This window comes from Melanaphis sacchari, unplaced genomic scaffold (assembly GCF_002803265.2).
Source record: "Melanaphis sacchari strain LSU unplaced genomic scaffold, SCAv2.0 Contig119_pilon_pilon, whole genome shotgun sequence".
Taxonomy (NCBI): Eukaryota; Metazoa; Arthropoda; class Insecta; order Hemiptera; family Aphididae; genus Melanaphis; species Melanaphis sacchari.
The window spans coordinates 581,423-601,725 of NW_020270468.1; the positions used below are offsets into that span (position 1 = coordinate 581,423).

General features: G+C 26.7%; 1 protein-coding gene across 2 annotated transcripts; it reads right to left on the bottom strand.

Moving 5' to 3' along the window:
* Nucleotides 1-662: 662 nt before the first annotated feature.
* LOC112604101 lies at nt 663-17,849 on the bottom strand. 2 transcript variants are annotated; one of them, XM_025352969.1, is made up of 2 exons: nt 17,766-17,849; nt 663-1,283 (listed from the first exon to the last, which is right to left on the bottom strand). In XM_025352969.1, the coding sequence occupies exon 2, from the start codon at nt 1,281-1,283 to the stop codon at nt 714-716; it is 570 nt and encodes a 189-aa protein (XP_025208754.1). In that variant the 5' UTR covers nt 17,766-17,849; the 3' UTR covers nt 663-713. The 2 variants fall into 2 exon arrangements, with proteins under 2 accessions (XP_025208754.1, XP_025208753.1); XM_025352968.1 differs by lacking the exon at nt 17,766-17,849 and adding an exon at nt 9,229-9,300.
* Between the last annotated feature and the right edge of the window lie 2,454 nt (nt 17,850-20,303).

Genomic DNA, 20,303 nt, shown 5'->3' on the forward strand with positions numbered 1-20,303 from the left:
GAGACATAAGTGTACAGTATAGTATAATATAGTAATAACAATAATTATTATACAATTTATTCAACCGATACAACTATGTAAAAAAAAACTATAATTGTACTATTAATCAATAATGTAATAAACATTAAAAAAAAAAAATACCTTTTTAATTTCGAATAATTCGAGCACAGTTAATAAGTTGAATGAATATAATATGTATACACGGTAGAAATATTTTTAACGTATTAACATATAATTTTATTGTATTAATATTCTATGGGGTGATACATATTAAAAAAAAAAAAATAAATAGATGCAGTGCGAAGAAAACTAGTTGTGGGCGGATCGTATAGCGGCCGGTCGGATTTTATATTATGATGGGTATCATATAATATTATATTAATATAATACGTTATGTTTATGATATGTTGCATTATCTTTTTTTATTTTGTAGTAAGGACAATCAATCTTTTCAGAATGTTTAACTTTCAAATATTATATTTATACATGTGTTATGTGCACATACACACACATACGCACATACAATATTATAATTGTCCGGCTGTGACGGAGTGGACAAGTAGGATATTTTCTCGGACTGTCATCGGGTGAATAAATTGTAAAAATATAGTATTCATTGTGTATAAAAAAAAAATAAAAACGAATACATTATATGAATGTGGATGTGATAACAAGATATGTATCAAATCATATGAATAAGTGTAAAATGTCGATTATTCCACTAAGCTCGATATTCCAGAATCAGACTCATAATTGTCTTCTTCCATAGCCTCATCGGCCTCCATTTCATTCTCATCGTCAGTGTCTAACATATTTATGTCTCTGGCGCAATCGTTGCCCGAGTCTATAGCCTGGTCAGTGTGATTGTCCTCGTCGCTGTAATAATCGAGATATACCTCTATTATTGGTTGCAAGATCTGGTTTTTATTATATTTGTAACTCCGGATTACTTTGCTTCGCATCCACAAAGGAATCGAAGCGAGAACCTCGTCGGTTATACGATTCTTGTCGTCTGTCGGAGCCTCATCGATTGTACGAGCATTGTCGGCTGTACGAGCCTCATCGGTCATAATGTGATCTTTGTCGGCTGTATGAGCTTTATCAGCTATTGAACGAGAGCGTTTCACAGGGCGATGGTCAACCATAAAACTGTCACTCGGTTGGGGGCGGCGGATTCCTCTTCCATTTCCTCTTACCGCTTCCGGATTTCTGTTGGGCATTGCATCCTGTTCGATGTCATTGTGGTTATAATCTTGGGTGTAAAGAGGTCGTGACTCGGACATCTGTGGTAAAATATAAAATATATAATTAATGCCGTATGTAAGGAAGCGGGAAAAAGCAAATTAAGCTACACTTGTAGTACGATAACGCCTCGACATTTATTTTGAATAACGATACAACGTCAATCATTTTATTTGAAAATATTTCAATTTTCTGAACCAAATACTAGAAAATAGTATATCTTTAATGTCTACTATGCATTCAATCATTACTTACCTATTTGTTGTTACAATTAAGTTGATGATAATTGTGTAGGTACCAAATACATTTTACTTAGCTATAATTAAGTGTCATTATTATAATATAACTAATTATACAAGAACACATAATTAGAACTTAAAATGTAATGATAAATCAGTGACGATATAGATAATAAACTAATTAACCATTTCTTTTTTTTAAATAAGGCAAGAAAATAAGTTTTCAAAATGTTATGATACATCAATATTTAATCTAGAATAGAAAAATGTTAAGACTTTTAAATTCTTATTTATAATATAATAAACCATTTTTATGTGTAAAAAATTAAAAGAGAAATTTTTTTCGTAAAAAATACATATTGTAAAACTTATTATAAAATACCTTTTTTTCGTTAAATCTGCTATAGATTTGGTGACTAGTATTACACATCATATTATATTATAACTACACGATTATTGCCATTTATGTATAACATTATATAAATACGTTGATTTTATAGACATTTTTTTATCGATTGAGAGTGAAACGTCAAGTAAATAATTTATTGAAAACTATTTAAAAGAAAAATGTAATTGTATTTTTTATTTTTTATTCATATTTCTTTACATTATACATTTTTCTACTTAGTTGATGGTATTGTACTATTGTATAATCATATATATTTTAAAGCAAGACCTTAAATAACATTTACTGTTGATACGTAATAAATAACGAGGCTTAACTACATATTTATGTAAAATGCATCTATACGTATACATATAGTGTATATACCAAATGATTACCATGACGTGTCGGCATCAAAAGATTAAAAAGTTTTTATAGACAGAAGTCGCTTTAAATGGTTAAAATGGCATATAAAAAAAAAAAAAAATGAATTACATTATTAAAAAAAAAAAATAAAAAAGGTAGTCGCTACGACGACAGGTTTTGAATACGAGTTTGGACAATTAAAAACGAGACGATAACACCGAATATATACGACGGTGAGCCTAAAATCTTGATCCACTAAACATTTCGAAACATGTTCTAATGTGTAAATATTAAATATATTATTCTTCATTTGTCGTTTATTAACATTATAACATTTATACTATATAGCCATCTAGGTAAATACTATTTATAATATAATAATATATAGATTATATTGTATTTGTATATACAGTGTATGTGTGCGTGCGTGTGTACATTTGTCTATGTATATTATCTTGTATTATATACATTACTACATGCATGGGCGTGCGCATAAGGCTCTACCGGAATATTTTTAGGGCCTAATAAAATGTCCACCAGATACTAATACTAATGGTCGATCAATACATTCGTAGCTAGATTATATTATGTAAGCAAATAATTACATAAAACCATTTAATGGATTTTTTACTATACTGAAATTATTCAGTGTAATAGCAATTACAAGTTGTTCCCGCGAAGGAATATTTTTTAAATTAACAATAGTAAAAAATAACTTAAGAGGTACATCAAGACCGACTCAATAAAGTTTATTATTAATGTTTACTGAATCAAAACTAACATCTAGTAATATTAACATGATCATTGACGAATTCAAAATAGTTATTTCGAAATAGGAGAATTCATTTATAATTCTTTAGTTAAAATTATTACACGATTTAGTTTATAAATATAATATTTTGTATATACAATTGTTTGTTCGTTAAACTGAGTTTTTTAAATTTTGAGTATTGTGTTTTTTTTTTCAGCATAATTTTATTTATATCATTTTATTTTTAACTTAAAAATATATGTCTTGAATATATCACATTAATGTTGTGTGCACATACACTTGATTCTATTTACACAGTTAATTATTAGAATGTATACATTAATGTGTTGGAAAAACAAATTTAATGACCTTGTCCAAGTATTAGGGCATTAATTGTTCCAGACTCGACCGGAAATTGAAGTCTGCGCACGCCTATGACTACATTGATCATATCACTTAAGTGATATATATGTATAATGTGTAAGTATATAATTATAGTATACATATGATATCAGTACGTCACTGCAGTGATAAATTTATGGTAGGTATATCTATAACATGATTATTACTGTCTATCATTATATTCTATCACTGATAGGTATTCATCCATATTAAAGAATGCATTTATATTATGTATGTGTATGTGAAGGATCGGAGTTTACAAATAGATTAATTGGCTCATGAAAAATTAAATTCTTTTTTTATATTAGGTTAAACCTATTGATTATAGAAAATCAAATAGTTATTATAATATATATTTTATATATACATTTGTTTTATAGACATTTTAAATTTTAGTTTTGATAAAATTGGATATTTAAAGAAAGAATTTATATTTTTTCTTTGAACGATTTTAGCTGTTATGTTGTAATTCAAAACAATATTTATAAAATATAAAACTTATAATTATGTACTAAAAGTTTAATAAATAATAATAATATGGTTATTTTAAAATTGTACATAATACATTTTTCAAAATATTTTAATTTATTTTATACAAGATATTTATATTACAAATTTATATAACTATTTACATTGTACATAAATATTGACATTTGACTTTTAAGTCAATAACAATGTATATCAATAATCAATCTTTATAATATTATAAATAGGTATTATATTACATTATATATTATGAGAACAGCTAATGGCCTTAGTTACCGGGCATAAATAAGAAGAATATTATGAGATATCTTAGACAAAAATAAAATCTACCGTATTAATAAATAGATATATTAATATAAACAAGTTGTAAAATAACCTTTGAAAGAGATGGTGACATATCGTCATTTTTGTTCAGAATTATTTTTCGTAGGTATGCAACGATTGAATTTAAATTTTTGACATTCAGCGAGCAGTGACTTTTCAAAAAACGACTTGTGTACACTCAAAATCTACTACCTTTAATAAAACCGAGTGATTTCTCAGTTACAGCATAAACAGTATTTTAATATCAAATTATATGCGATTGTAATTTATATACATTTTTAGATTGTATTACCAACAAGATAGATACTATACAACAAGAAAGGCTGTACTCATAGTCTTATATATGATATAATACTATATGTTTAATACTTTAAATACAGAATAATAGTACACAATATACTGGAAGGCACGACAACAATAATTATTACATTCGAATTTCATTACAAGGAAAAAAATAATATTGATATGTATCTACCAAGAATCCGTGTCGTCACTTAAGCGTATAATGAGAGGTCGCGTTCGGATCATTATTTTATAGCTCGTCCAAGAATGATAGAAATATAGAATGCAATTCAGAATAACAAATGACAAATTTAAACGCGTCTATATTGATTATTAAGAAATAATATGCATGTAAAGATATAAAATATAAATTCTATAATACAGTTTAATATTTTATTACCACTGCAATATTATTTGTTCTAAGCCCTATTGAAAATATTGCGATATAGTATTTCGTGTATAAAATATAAATTGTAACAGATGATGTAATATTATCAAAATTAGGATGTAAAAAACAAAAAATAAGCATACGTTTTGTGCTAAAAATTGGCTAAGTATGCAAATGCATGTAGTTTTCAATAAAAATATTAATGAATATTTTTAAAAACACTTTTGTTTTGAAATAATAATATAATGAATGAAAATTATAACTTTTATAATATATAGGTAATACCTATTAGGTATGTAATGTAATTATTAATAACTTTGCATATATGATCAATAATAATATGAAAAATATGCTTAATTCTCAAATAGTTACTATGCAAAAACATCCAAATATATTAAACGCATAGCTCTGTTAATTATCAAAAAATATTAATAATATAATAATAAATTAAATTATAAAACAAATTACTCTTAAATATGTGATTTAGGACGTTTGTAATAATATACGTGCATTATATACATATTAATATTTTTATTCGAGCCGAGTTTTTTCTTGCATACTTTTTTGAACGTTATAAACTTTTAAAATATCAGCGTGACTCATATACTACATTGATTGACAAACAATTTTATCTAAATGATAATTTTATGATTTAGGTACTTGACATTTTTTGATTTGTTTTTAATGTATTTTATTATAAGTCTTAATAGTGGTCTGAATGTCAACGCTAAGCCCATAATTAAAAATTAATTTAAAATTAATATTTCAAATATCTACACCAAAACTAATAATTTTTGTTTGGCTTTATCTATATTCTGTTAATTTTAAATCAATTGTTGCAGCTAATGCTATTAAAATTTCGATGGAGAAATCGCCTCATTAACTATTAAGAAAATCGAAGGCTCATTAAATTATCTCTACTTAAATAAAACTGCCTATTTTATCAGCTTGTTCAGAGTCCAAAAACAGCCTTCATTTAAAATAAATTATGCGATATCTGTACATAATAAATTATTATATGAATCATGCATACAAGAGCGCTTGTATTAATAACACTAATTAATTACATATAAAGCTTAGGTAGCATATTTACGGATTTTACTTATTATACATGTGTATCAATTATTAAATCGGTGATTAAATGAGTTAAAAATTATAAACTATAAAAAAATATTGTAAGTATGAGTTTAATCAAAAACGTAGTATTTTATCGTTTATAAACACCGGAAATACATATACAAAACATATATGTGTTCGAGTGAGTGATAATCTATGTCGATTATCTATATGTATCTACATTAATTATTAGTTATTACAAATCTAGTTTATAAACTAAAATATGAATCATTTTTTTTATGGGCTAAAGTTAAGCTATTAATCGCTTAAACCAATATTATATTTGGTCAGAGTACATTTTATTATTAAAAGAATACGTAACACGTAGGAATGATATATCTTTATTGTGATATTGCATGACGGGTCTCACTCAACTGTTAGATATCACTCTATTCATTCTATTTTCGTTATTGAAAAAAAATTATAAAGGAATACGCAGATAGACAAAGATAGTACCTAAATAGATGGAAATATTAAGAGAGAAAGAGTTCATACAGAGATAGATTGCAAATGTTCGACTTCCAGATTGTCCCATCGTTTTTCTACTACTATTAAAACATATTATTGTACTGCATTACCTATGTAATATTTTTACATCTGCTTTTTAGGGTCTGTATGATAACGATAAGTTTTAAATCACAGGCCACTTATTTGATTTATTCATAATAAGTATACATTTACAATCGGGTCGTGTATAATATGATAATAATCATTTACATATGATATGTCGCATTATTTATTATTTCTTTTAAGAAATTCGACATCATAATTATAATATATTTATAAATAAATATATTTTCATGCATTCGTGTGTTTTATTCACAATCCATTAGGATAATATATTAAAATATTATAACGGCGCAATTCTACTAAACGATAATAGTATGCCCAGGCGTTTTTATACAGTATGTAATATGTATAGACTTTATTATAATATATTGTGTATAATATGAAATAGTATACCTGTACTAATATAAGTATTACCATTGAGTATATATTGTATATATTCAATGATATTACGTAATATTCTATGAAGTAAATAAATACAAATATGTATTTTTCATTATTGGAAATTATTTGAATACAACTGTTCAAAAAATAATACATAAAATTATTTTTATTACCTACTATGAGATTTTGTTCTTATCTAGTATTTGATTTTGTTTTATTATTTCTTAAATATGTACCTACATAACGATATCATATCTAAATGGTAATACAACATAATTATTTTTTATCCCACAACTTAATTATAAGTAATTATTATAATTCATGATCAATGTTCAAATATTTTTACTAAAATATGTACTTATCACTAAATAATAAATATTTATAAAAATGTTTTAAATTTCATTAATTTGTTATAAAAGTGTTAATTCATTTTTAAAGACAACTCGTACGTTTTAATACCTATACAAAAAATATAATAATTTCAGAAAATATCAAAGTTTATTCATCAAATATTTAACTATTGGTATATTATTTACAATTTTCTTGATGAGAGTACCTATGTTATATAGGTATATATTATAATATATTGTAAGATAATTTCACATTAGTGTGTAACACTGCTATTATATAGCGTTCGATTCTCTGATAAATTTTGGTTTCAAAATAACGTGATTTTTCCAACTATATTGCAAAATATTAAACACTTAATACTATTATTAATATATTATTTAAATATCTAGTAATATTATTAGCGTATAATACCATTTTACTATCATTATTCACTTTTAACGTAGTCGAAACAGTAAACGCACATTCAAGAAGTAAATAATACCACTAAGGGGTTTTATTACTTTTGTTTTATAGATATTATAATAACTCTAACGTTGTAAACAATTTAACCCGATTAACTCACACCTGAATCTATGGCTTTTGGATATATATCGTATTTGATATTGTCGGATAAAAATATTCAAACATTTCAAACGAGACAAAACGAGTTTTTAAATTACAAACATACTTTTTCCGCCCTAAAGATATAAAACCGATTATTTATAATCATTATTCGTCCCTTGTCATGAAGTATAATATAATATATTATCGAAACACGATTCTACAAGTATTATCGTATACATTTTTCTAAGGATTGTCGTGGTGCAAGGATACAACCATCTGCCTCCACGTGCAGTCTATTAAAATACAAACGATGTGTACGGACGCATGTTATTTTCACCGAATTTAAAAAGGACGGTTTTTAAGCAGGAATTATAATACATCGTAAATTTCACTGGACCTAAAAAAATAAGTTTAAATTCAACTGATATTAAATTAGGTAATGTAAATTCTACGCATATTATAATGAAATATAAATTTGTATGCATAATAATTATACATAAATATATATTATATACATATATATATATATATATAATAATAAATTAATTAATTAAAACTGAATTTACTAATTACGATTAGACGTAGTTGAGAACATATTTTGAGATACTGAATGCGTTGTATAATTAATTTTAGCCTTAAATTAAAAAACTTAACGAGTGTAATCATAATAAAATAATATTTTAACTTAAAATTTAAATACAATTAAACTAGTCATAAACTATTAAATATTGGTGGAGTTTACATTTATTTAACATACAACAAGTAAGTACTAGTGGAATTTAAACGTTTTATGTGGGTAAAAAAATTATTGTACCGATAGAATTGATAATCGCCTAAGTGTGAATGTCGACCACAATAATTATTTCTGGTTATTCACCGGGAAGATACAGTAAGACAATAAAAGAGGTATCGTGTTCACTTCATTAATAGAATAATATTAATTATAATAATAATTATATAATATAATATAATATATATAATAATATTATAATAATATTAAAAATATAATAATATTATAATATAATAATATAATTATAATAATATTATAATATAATATTAAAAATATAATAATATAATATTTATTCATTATAATAATGTATACACTATAAATAAATAGTGAACATTACTATACATAAAGACGCCCTAATAAGATTCACCCTCAGCATCCTCACCACCACCACTTCTACTATACATGCCACATTATTACGGACAGACCGAGTGTGTTTGAACGAGCGCACCCCACCAGAATAATAAACATAGTAGCAATAATAACAATAATAATAAAAATGTGTTAGTCGGTCGAGGAATGAAGCGAACAAAAAAACGTATACTTAAATATATATATGTATATATATACATATATATATAATATAAAGGGAGCGTGCGGGACGCAAAAACCCACCTGCACAGTTTTTGGAATGCGATGACGAAAATTGTTGCTCATGGTCCTTGCCTGGCGATTATCGATCTTCACTGTTACCAACCCTTGACGATGATCTTCACGCACTGAATTGAGACTACGACCGTCGTTGGCAACTGTTTTGTTACTGCTGACGAAAACGAACGCACTATGGTGGCGGTGGGCCTTATCGCGCGCGTGTTCTTATTGATTGTCACCCACCCATCGTCCTTCTCCTACTATCATCACCACCCGACCGACGACGGGTTATTAAAAAAAAATATGTCAGGCTGGCGTTGAGATTCCGAATGGGCTCGTGTCAAAAATATTGTCGTGAGTAACACGTCCCCCATTTCAAATATATTCAATTACGCGTATTATGTGTATATTGTATATATTTTTATAATCAAGTAATTGCGTCGTAACACGATAACTTTGTTGGCGTTCGATTAATGTATCCAAAGAATTAAATTACGTGTACGTTGTTTGAATTTATATTAAAAATAGAAAATTCGAAAAATGTACAGAACACGTAAAAATCAAAAACAATACCAAATAATATAATGTTTAAATTTTTTACAAAAACGTTCTATACGGATTAAACTGTAGTGACCCAAGACATACTATAATATATATTATCATTAATTATATAGTATGGTCAGGCGAGAATATTAAATTATCACAATAATATGAGGCACGGCCATTTGATAATTTTTAAGGTATTAGATGCCAGCGGAATGGTAGATTTTGAAAATGCCACCATCTTTTCCCAAAAGTAAAATACTAAAATAAACTTTTGCTGACAAATTAAATTGTCTGTTTTTAAGCGAATCGTAGCCATCGGCTAATCTCATATTATTTCAATGATAACCTTTACTTTATGTCCAAGATATTGTACTAAAGTAAATATTAGCGAATGTACACACAAAACATTTTAGGTTGTTTATATGAAATTGAATAAACATAGCAAACATAACAATATGAGTAAATACGAAAAACACTATTCTATATTAGAATTGTATACCTACTGCTGTATAATATGTCGAATGTAATGTCATCAATCATCGATGAATTTCGTCGAAAACTATTACAATTATTTAGTGCTAACTGCTAACTGTGGTCATAAATAATATTTATCATCGTTAGAGATTCATTTGACCTTTTTTTTCTTTAGGTTAAAAACATTATTTTTTGTGCTCAGTTGGGGGTCAATATCCAATAATTTACAGATAAAGACTTAAACAGCAACAATGACAAATAAACGTGTGTTCTTTGGTCGTTGCTGTTTTGTTTTGTTAGAATAATATTATATATTCCACATACTATTATGATACCAAATATCAATTGTAGATATACATATAATACAAAAAACTATTTTACATTATTTAAGACACTTCCGTTGCCGTATAATTGGTATGAGGTGTAACTATTCATTGTAATGCATAGTTACAAATATTTATTTTAAACTCGATGAGAAATCATTACATATGAAAAACGATTCTGAACGTAGACGTTTGTTCGTCTATATTTCTAAAAATATTTTATTATTAATAAACATAAACGTAAAAATAAAAATATTTATCACACGTGTTCTCTGAAATTGCTCATTTAATTATCTTGATTTTTTTTTTTTTTAAATGAAAAAGTAAATAGTTTAAGCTTATTTTTGATAAATGAAAAATCGAGTAATTAATTTTTTTCCATTCGTATTATACCAATCATTAGTTATTTATGTGAGATTTTTCATCTTTCATTTCAAAGTCATTTGGTCAATCATAAAAATTGTTACCAAATATTTAAAAAAAAAAAACTAAATATATTATAAAATATAGTTGAAGCATTTACTTATTGTGCGCATATATAAAAAAAAACACATAAATGTAAAATAAATACATTCATTGCTCCGCTCAGAATAAAAAATATACATAATTACAAAACCAATCAAACTATATTTTATGTTTTTTTAAATCATTTTGGTTTTTGAAAATGTAGTTTATTAAATGTGATACTGATAACAGTGATAACTATAAATGGGGTTATAATATGTAATCGTTAAATATAATGTGCAATTGTTTGCTCTTAAGTATTATATTTCCGACACAACTAAGCGTTTTAATTAAGCACAATGTGTTGATCGTTTTAAAATATCAAATTAAATTAAATTATTTTATTTTTGAAGCTAGACTTAAGTTTGTTATCTCGCGTATAGAACATAAGAAAAATACCGTTTAAAATTAATATTTAAGGAATTACTTTACAGTTAAACAAGTTTAAAAAGTTAATGAAGAATCGTATAGCCTTTTATCTAAAAAATTGTTTCTAGAAAATGTAAAAAATATTTAAAACCGCTGGAATATTATTCATACTTAAACTACTCTTCTACAAAAACATATAATTTAATAAGTCCATCAATCCCTAAAACTATTATTCTGATAATTATATATTACGTAATTATACTACATACGAAAGTTATATCATTTATAAACACATAATATACGTTATACCATATTGATAATGTATACGACTTAGTTAAGACTAGACTATAGAACTTAATAAAATCTAATGATTTATTTAACTTTAACTGATTTATACTAACATAATTAATTATTAATAATCATTGTAATTTACAATCAGACAATGTTGTGTATACAATACCTACATACAATATACCAAGTCAAAAGCATCAAAAAATTTCTGGGTACCGTGGATCGGTCTTTAAAAATGTCTATAGTAAAATAAAATAATATGGATATTCGTTTATTGCATCCCTTTTTCAATCAAAAGCCTAATGACTGTTTACGTTGGTAAAGCCATGGAGAGGGTGACAAGATTTCGACTTTGGCTTGCGGCAACTTGAATATCCGGAATTAGTTACGCGTGGCTTGTCACATTTTATACATCGCAACAGTTAAGTACAGATGAAGTATAGGGACGACCGCAAAATCCTCAAGCTAAAATACGGCACTAAGGGTAAACGAGAAGCGATGAATGTTCTCCAACACATACACAATTATCTCCTCCCTTTGTCCCACCAAAATGTATTTAAAATTTGTATTATGCACCAATTATACTATTATCAATAAATATTTAAATTTTATTTTTTTAATAAAAATAAGTTGGATCTGTACAGTGTTGTGAATTTTTTAATTATTAAATGTACTAAGAACCATCCACATTATATATAATGATAAGTTAAAAATTTTTTTTGTGATACTATGTTCTCTTGAAAAAAATAAATAAAACCATCAGACGTCAACCTACAAAAAATAATTATCTTGGCGCCGTATTTACTTTATTATCTCTGTTGTGTTAACCCCACTAAGTCAAACAAAATAGAAATTTGTTTATACCATACAAATATTCTATTACAGCCCACGGGTGGGTAAACATAATCATCGTCGCAGAATATTTACACGCACACGCTCGACTTGACGAACAAAATAATATTACAATTATGTCATTCATCGATCATCTAAGAGGTGTCACTTTTGATAATTTAATATACCTAGTATTATGTACGATATGTGACAGCGTGTGTGTAACGGGACGATAATGATAAAGAGTATTTCGCGGTGACGGTTATCACGAATAATAAAACTTACGATTACAAAGTACGAAAATTGAAAAAAATGTATTTTGTAAAACATGTTTTTAGAGATGTACACTGGAAATGACGCATATCGAAATACGCGGATCCTAAAGCACGGAAATCCTACTAAGCTTTATCAGACGAACTATACACTAGGTACCGTGATGGATAGTTAGTATTAATATTCAAAAGACAAAAATATTTTTAAACATTATGGAGTAAAAGATCAAACATTTCGGAATCCCAACATTTAACGTACGTTTATTTGTTTTTATTCGACAATCCAACATTTTAATAACCGTTTTGTCTGGTTTAAATAATTGCTGAATAGTAATTACTAATTATATATATGTGGACAACCAATACGTCCGTTCATCCGCTCCCCACCGCAGTATAAATATATTATAAGCAAGGTAGCCATAATTCTATATTTTAGCATAATTCAATTCAGTATATTATTGTATGCTTTGATGGTACGAAAATTAAAAAAAAATGTGATGTTTTATGTATTAATAGTAATCCCTGTCGTATATCCATCGATCAACCTGCGACGTTCCCTGTGGTAACGAAAAGCAATTTCGATATTCAACCGCATATAATCTACCTCACACGACTGGTCCGAATCTAACCGTGTGTGACGTTTGAAAAACATAATAACACTCACATAATACGCTGGGCTCGCATCCGAGTCGACAGAACGGAAATTAACCCGTCGAATCAACTTAAGCTTTTAGCATATCAAATGAATCATCGATCACTGCGAATTAGTTGCGCGCGATTTATTGTCGAACTTTTCCGTAGGGTTGACCGACAACGTGTATTCAATAGATTTAATCTATATTATTAGACCTTACATTATTGAACTACAATATTACGTTCCTACGATGGTATGTATAAGATTGTCGATACGTAATAAATTCCTAATTAACAATTTAATTTGAAAACGCTAGATCCGATTAAGCGCATCGATGCGTTGAATGTGTTTGAATTGCGAAAGACAGAGGAGATCTTCTAAAAGCCGGGCATTATATTGTAATAATATATTAATTACGGTCATAACTGATCACCCATCTGGAATAGCAGCGTATTTTATAAATGTATTTACCTGTAATGGTTTAATTAATTTACAAATAAATATAAATTCTTGTCCTCCAAGCTATACAACCTCGTCCTTTTATCAAACACCCTATAAACGATATCACTTATACATCGTGTGACGGTAATAATCTGAGTTACCAAATTGGAATTTTACGCTATATTAAACTCTCAAACCACATATTACTATATTATTAGTACGTATTACTCGCGCGTGATTTGTCGTTATTTGATGGATTGACGTCAGTAGACAGTAAGATAGGATCTTCAACACGATTATGCAAAAATAAGCCTCTGTTATAACTGTAAAATGCAATAAGTTTCAACCTAATCTAACTCGAGGCAATGTGAAACAAGACACAATTTGACCAACTAGACATTTTATTCTTAATCAATGTTTTTGATTTTGAAAAAATATAATTCACTTAAGTTTTAACTATTTATAAAGAAAAAAATATAAATGTAAATTAAAAAAATTATACATATAAATGTTTTTTTTTAATATTTTATGAAATTAAATAATTACGTAGTCATTTTTATACCCAATGCAAATGGCTAACGATGGAATGTAAAACGTAAAGGCTTATAATTTTGAAAATATACTTATTAACAAATATAAAAAAACTGTTGTTTTTTTAAGTATTCCTTAATAATATAATATAGAGGTATCTTAAATATTTATTGAACTTTTATAAATCAATTAATATTATTGTTAGTAATATGAAATACAACTATCTATTTAAATACGATCATATATACTCGTATTATCGATTACGGCTAACTAAATAAAATTTAAATACAAAGTGCTTACAATATTTGTTTAACTGTCTTTTTAAATATTCACAAAATATGTTTTATAAAAAGATCACATTATATTCATAGCAGTCACGTATATCTCACTATTCTAGGTGTTTACTTTTATTATATGACAAAAAATTACAATTTCCATTTCCAATAACTTCATAAATATTGATATACAATTCATAAAATTAGTGTATAATAGTTACCTATTAATTATGAAAATATGGTGACTAATAAAGGGTCAATATAAACTTTTGCTACAAAATTACAGAATTATTTAATTATGATAATTTATATATTTCTAAGTAATAATTTAGGCTCAAAATAGAATTTTCAAAATAATTGGGGAGAAATATCACGAATAAACAGTAATATTTACTCATCAGTGTAATCTTTAGATCATTATACGTAATCTTTGGATCAATATGATCTTAAGTTTAATATTTCCTTAGGTTCGAGAGGATTTTAAAAATGATAGATCACCGTACATCGTAAATTCTTATATTTACGAGCTACCTAATATAGGTATAAAATATTTTTATATAATACGTATAAACATACAGTTAAAATATATACCATTGTTGTTGTATAAAAAACAAATTATGTAATTTTTATCAACAGCTTATTAAGGAAATGCATCTAAACTAAACATTAGTTCAGATTCATTGAAATAATTAGATATAAAAATCAATTATCAAATTAATAATTAATGTATAATGTAGGTATTTAAAGCTTATAAATAGTCAAAATTACAACGGCACAAAATTTCAAAAGTCTCCAAAAACCAAACTCATTGCATAATGTTTATAATATTATTGTATTTTATTAGTTTTTAAAACAAATTTATAAAACAAAATATTATGTAAATATTTAATATTATTATAATACCCTATATACGAATTATATGAATATACGATAGACATTCTAAAATATCATAAAACTATACAAAATTAATTATAACTTAATTTAACTGAATATAAACGTGGATCTAGAACATTATAATTAAAATAGAGGTTAGGTCTTTGACATACTATAATCAACCGACTATACCTTAATATCCAATTTAATAGTTAGATATTATTAATAACTTATAAAACTAAAAATCCAATGCTGACAAAATGCAATAATAAGTTTTTTTATATATTTGATATTTTTATATAATTATATTTCAGTGAAAGGAGCTCCTTACATAGAAAATATACAAATTAAAAAAAAAAGGAAGTTATCGTAATTAATGTGTTAAATCATTGAATTCCGTTAAAATTATTGCCTTCATCCTCATGTATAAGTTCCATAAAAAGTTGCCAAAGTTGGATAGCTATTTCATACCGATCGATAGGTATTGCTAGACAAGGATGATTGTCTAATGCTAACATTTGATAATCGTATATATTTTCTGTGCCACTCATCTAAAAAAAAAATTACATCTATTATTGTACGAAGTTAATAAAATAATAATAAACGAACTCAAAATATATTAAGCGCAAATTATTTTATAACACGAGTAATAAAACGTATAACAAATATCGTTGAATGCAATTTTTAATAAAACAGGGGAAGTCATTGCTTTGTTTTATAGAATATGTCGAGTATAACTCATCAGACGTTAAGCAAGTCACAATAATAGATGTATTAAATTTGAATTCAATGATAAATCGTTACGAACAACTAAAGTAAATGAATAACGATTCTGAGTGGAAACGGTATGTCATCCTATATGTCTAAGAATATTTCATTAAGCTCGTAATTTTTTATTAGTTACACGGTAGGCTAAACTAATTTTTGCCAAAAAAAAAAAAAAAATCACATTTAATCACAAAATATTATTTTTATATAGAATGGTAAAATATGAGTTCGTCATAAAAAATATGCAAAAATTAATAAAAATATTTTAAAATGTTTATTTCATAGAGTAAATAATAACATAAAGGGGAAAAGTTTCAAGTCTCTAAATAAAATGTTTTATGAAATACCATTATATAATATATAACTGAAACTGTAATTTTTTTTTTTTATAACAATTTTCGTCAAAATTCAAAATTGAAATGTCTTTAAAAAATGTTAAATAAACCTATTTTAGTTTGATTTCTGGATTCTCGTAAGAAAAATTTATGGGAAACCTTATGTTCAATTTTTAAACTTCAGTTACTAAAATTGAAAATTTTAATATGCTTTTAAAAAGTATTGTTTGGAACTGTTTTTCGGCATAATAAAAACAAACTATACAAGTAAGTAAGTTTAATTATAAATAACATTTATATTGGTAATAGATAATCAAATATCTATCATTTATTTCCATAACGATAGCGGTGGAACAGGCTGATCCAATAAACTGGTTGGTGCAAAATTCACCATGTAGATGTAATACAAGGATGGTACGACGATTACTGACTACAATGTGAGAGAAATGATAGGCTTATAGACCGGTTAATTTGAGCAAAATAGTTGTGTTCATATCTTGATATTTTTTGTATTTAAATAAAGATTAAGAATTTATAACATTTGTAGGGAAAAAATGATTTAAAAAACAATTTTCAGGACACAATAAAAACAGACAAATATAATGCAGGGGCGGAGTGGCACACCGGGATACTGGAAAAATCCAGTGGCCTAGAAGCTAAATGGTCCGTTGACCTGAAGTATAGATAGAAAAATAAACTTGGAAATATTGTAGAGTAATATGAGAAGTATATTCATTATCTATACACGAAAACAAAATTATATTGACAATTTAATTAATAATTCTTTTTATATTATTTTTATATTTTAAATTCTGATAAGCGATGGCTATTTGATATGAATTTTCCATAATCCGTACATAGTATATACCATATACCCACGTTAGTAGAGTAACACTATCTATTTTTATAACTCTCGCCGAAGCTCTACAGCACAATAATACCATAACGCATCGCGACTATTGAGTCAAATATACATTTTCCCATTATTTTGTCATAGAGTATCATTTAACAGAATATAGTATGATGGACTAGTGGAGTACCTTTTTACTACATTTATGGAAATAACTAATAAATAATTAAAAAATAAAAATTACCTCAACAATTTAACAAGATTATTTGATTTGAACCAGTTGCTGCAAAAAAATCGTCCTGGGTACAGTTGTAGATTATAGTCGTAGTAGCGTAAACAAACAAACGAAACGTGTTGGTGGCTTCCGTAACAATAATGTATATTTTCTGTACAGTGGCAATATATTGGTATATTGAGTATAGGTTATAACTCATTATCATCGGTAAGTAAGGTGGGGGACGTCCTCACTACGTAGCATTAGAACCTACCATGATTCACAAAAATGCGCTCTGGTTCTACTAATAATCTTTTTCGAACACTAATTGCTTTGTGTTGTAGCAGTAGCAAATAACATACGCTAAAATGTTTACTTAAGAATAGATGTCACCAGTCCAGTCACCATACGATATTTTGTTTTGACTCTATAGCTGGCTGACGTGAAACATCAAATTTTACGGATAAGAAAAGCCATTATGTATGTTATAATTAAAATTAAATATAAATAATATAATAAATGTAATGTTTTCGTCAAAAATTAAATAAATCTATCAAAATAATAATAATAATAATAATAAATTAAATTACCATGGTATAAATATACTTTTATACATAATAAAATACACTTAGTACTCAGTACTTAGCAGTATAGGCTGAATCATTTTTCATATACAACGATATAACATTGAATAAAAATTTAATTCATCATTACAGTGAACCACCCTAAACCTATATATCAGAGCGATATTCACTGTCTACTTTTCTTTTACACTACATTATTACTTTTTATTTGCATGACTGAAAAATATATAATTTACTCATATTCGTTTATTTAATAACCTTATTGACTGACATGGATGAAATGTAAATATCAATAAGTATGTCAGTGATCCATAATTATTTATACATAACATGCTATAGAACAATTTTTATTCTTTAACCTAGGTGCATATTGACTGCGACGGAACATTTCATAATTAATAATATCATAATACATTTTACCTGTCGTTCAAACGTTTACGCTCTACCCCAGGATAATTGAGTGAGAGGGCAATATTCATGTTATACATAATATAATAAATACCGGTGCGCCCTTCAGATAAAGGTCCAAGAACTCATACAATATATTATTATTGTGTTCGGTCAAGCAATGGGTGACTGGTTTTTCGAACGACATTTTTACGACTGACGCCTATTGAAAGCAAGCCCGGACTAATGGGGAGCCAAGGGGAGCACAGTCCGAGAGTCCACTGATTTTTGGGGCCCATATTTATCTCCAGTATAAATATATATTTTATATGCGTTTGAAAAAATTTAAAAAAAAAAGATTTTAGAGGGTACAGTAGATAATTAATAATTATAAAATAAAAATGTTCTTAATTTTATATTACGAAAAAATTACTAAATGATAATAAATATTAAATTGTTATTCTAATAATTTATAGCGTATAGGTAAGTGGTAATAATTACAATGGCATTAGGTATTCTTGATCTACTCGTATGAGGTGCCCATATACAATAATAAAAATAATAAAAAAATCCGTTAACGATCTTTCACGGTGCGATAATATTCGCCTATATCACCTGTCAAAAGTCGAAAAATTAGCCGAAGTACAATTACCCTTCTTCGCTTGGTAAGGGTCAACGGCCACAACGGTGCGATACTCGGCTATATCAGAGTCACCAGATTACACGTTGAATAATTACCTGTGCGACCTTAGCTGGTACACCAATAATATTTTTATTTTTTAAAATGAATCTAATCTATACCTTAATGTAACAAAAAACACAATTTTTGGGAGATATTCTAGCCAACATCCACGTGGTGTCTCCTGAGTAATGCAAATAGGCTAGTTCCAACTCATGTGCTCTCATGATACAACTCATGATATTTAATATATTATTTCGTTTATACGAATTTTCGAACAAATAACAGTTCTGACACTTGTCATTCGAAAACATATAGGTACCCCACTCGGTAGTTTGGTATGGTATTATTATCAAAAGAGATGTATGGTCGACGCGACTGCCTATTTTTATCATTAAAAACATAGTATGCTTAATATGTTATTATTTCTGCATCTTACGTAGTGCCATTTACATATTATATATATATATATATATGTATTAATTATGTTTTGTACGGACGCTCCAGCAATTATTGTTTGTAATTAATATTAACATTTTAGGAATTTGTGACCAAGTCATTTTTTCAAAACATGGTGATTAGAAATGTAATTTTAATATTGTATAGCCGACACCTATGGTTTTAATTTAACACAGTTTTAATAGATATACAACCATTATAATGGTCATCAGTATTCAATTACAATATCATAATTACATGTCTTAATTTTCTATAAATGAGTTTCAATTGAGTTTACCTGTAGCTCTGCAGCTATAGCTTGTCGTACAAATACATTTTTGTAATTACACTTTACAGGTAATATACCAAAAAAATATTTTCGAGAATGTACGCGTACTACATGAATTTGAGAACTTAATTGTACATTTTCGTTTGAAATATTGGCAGTGTTTATTTAGTAATGTTAAAAATAAGTAAAAC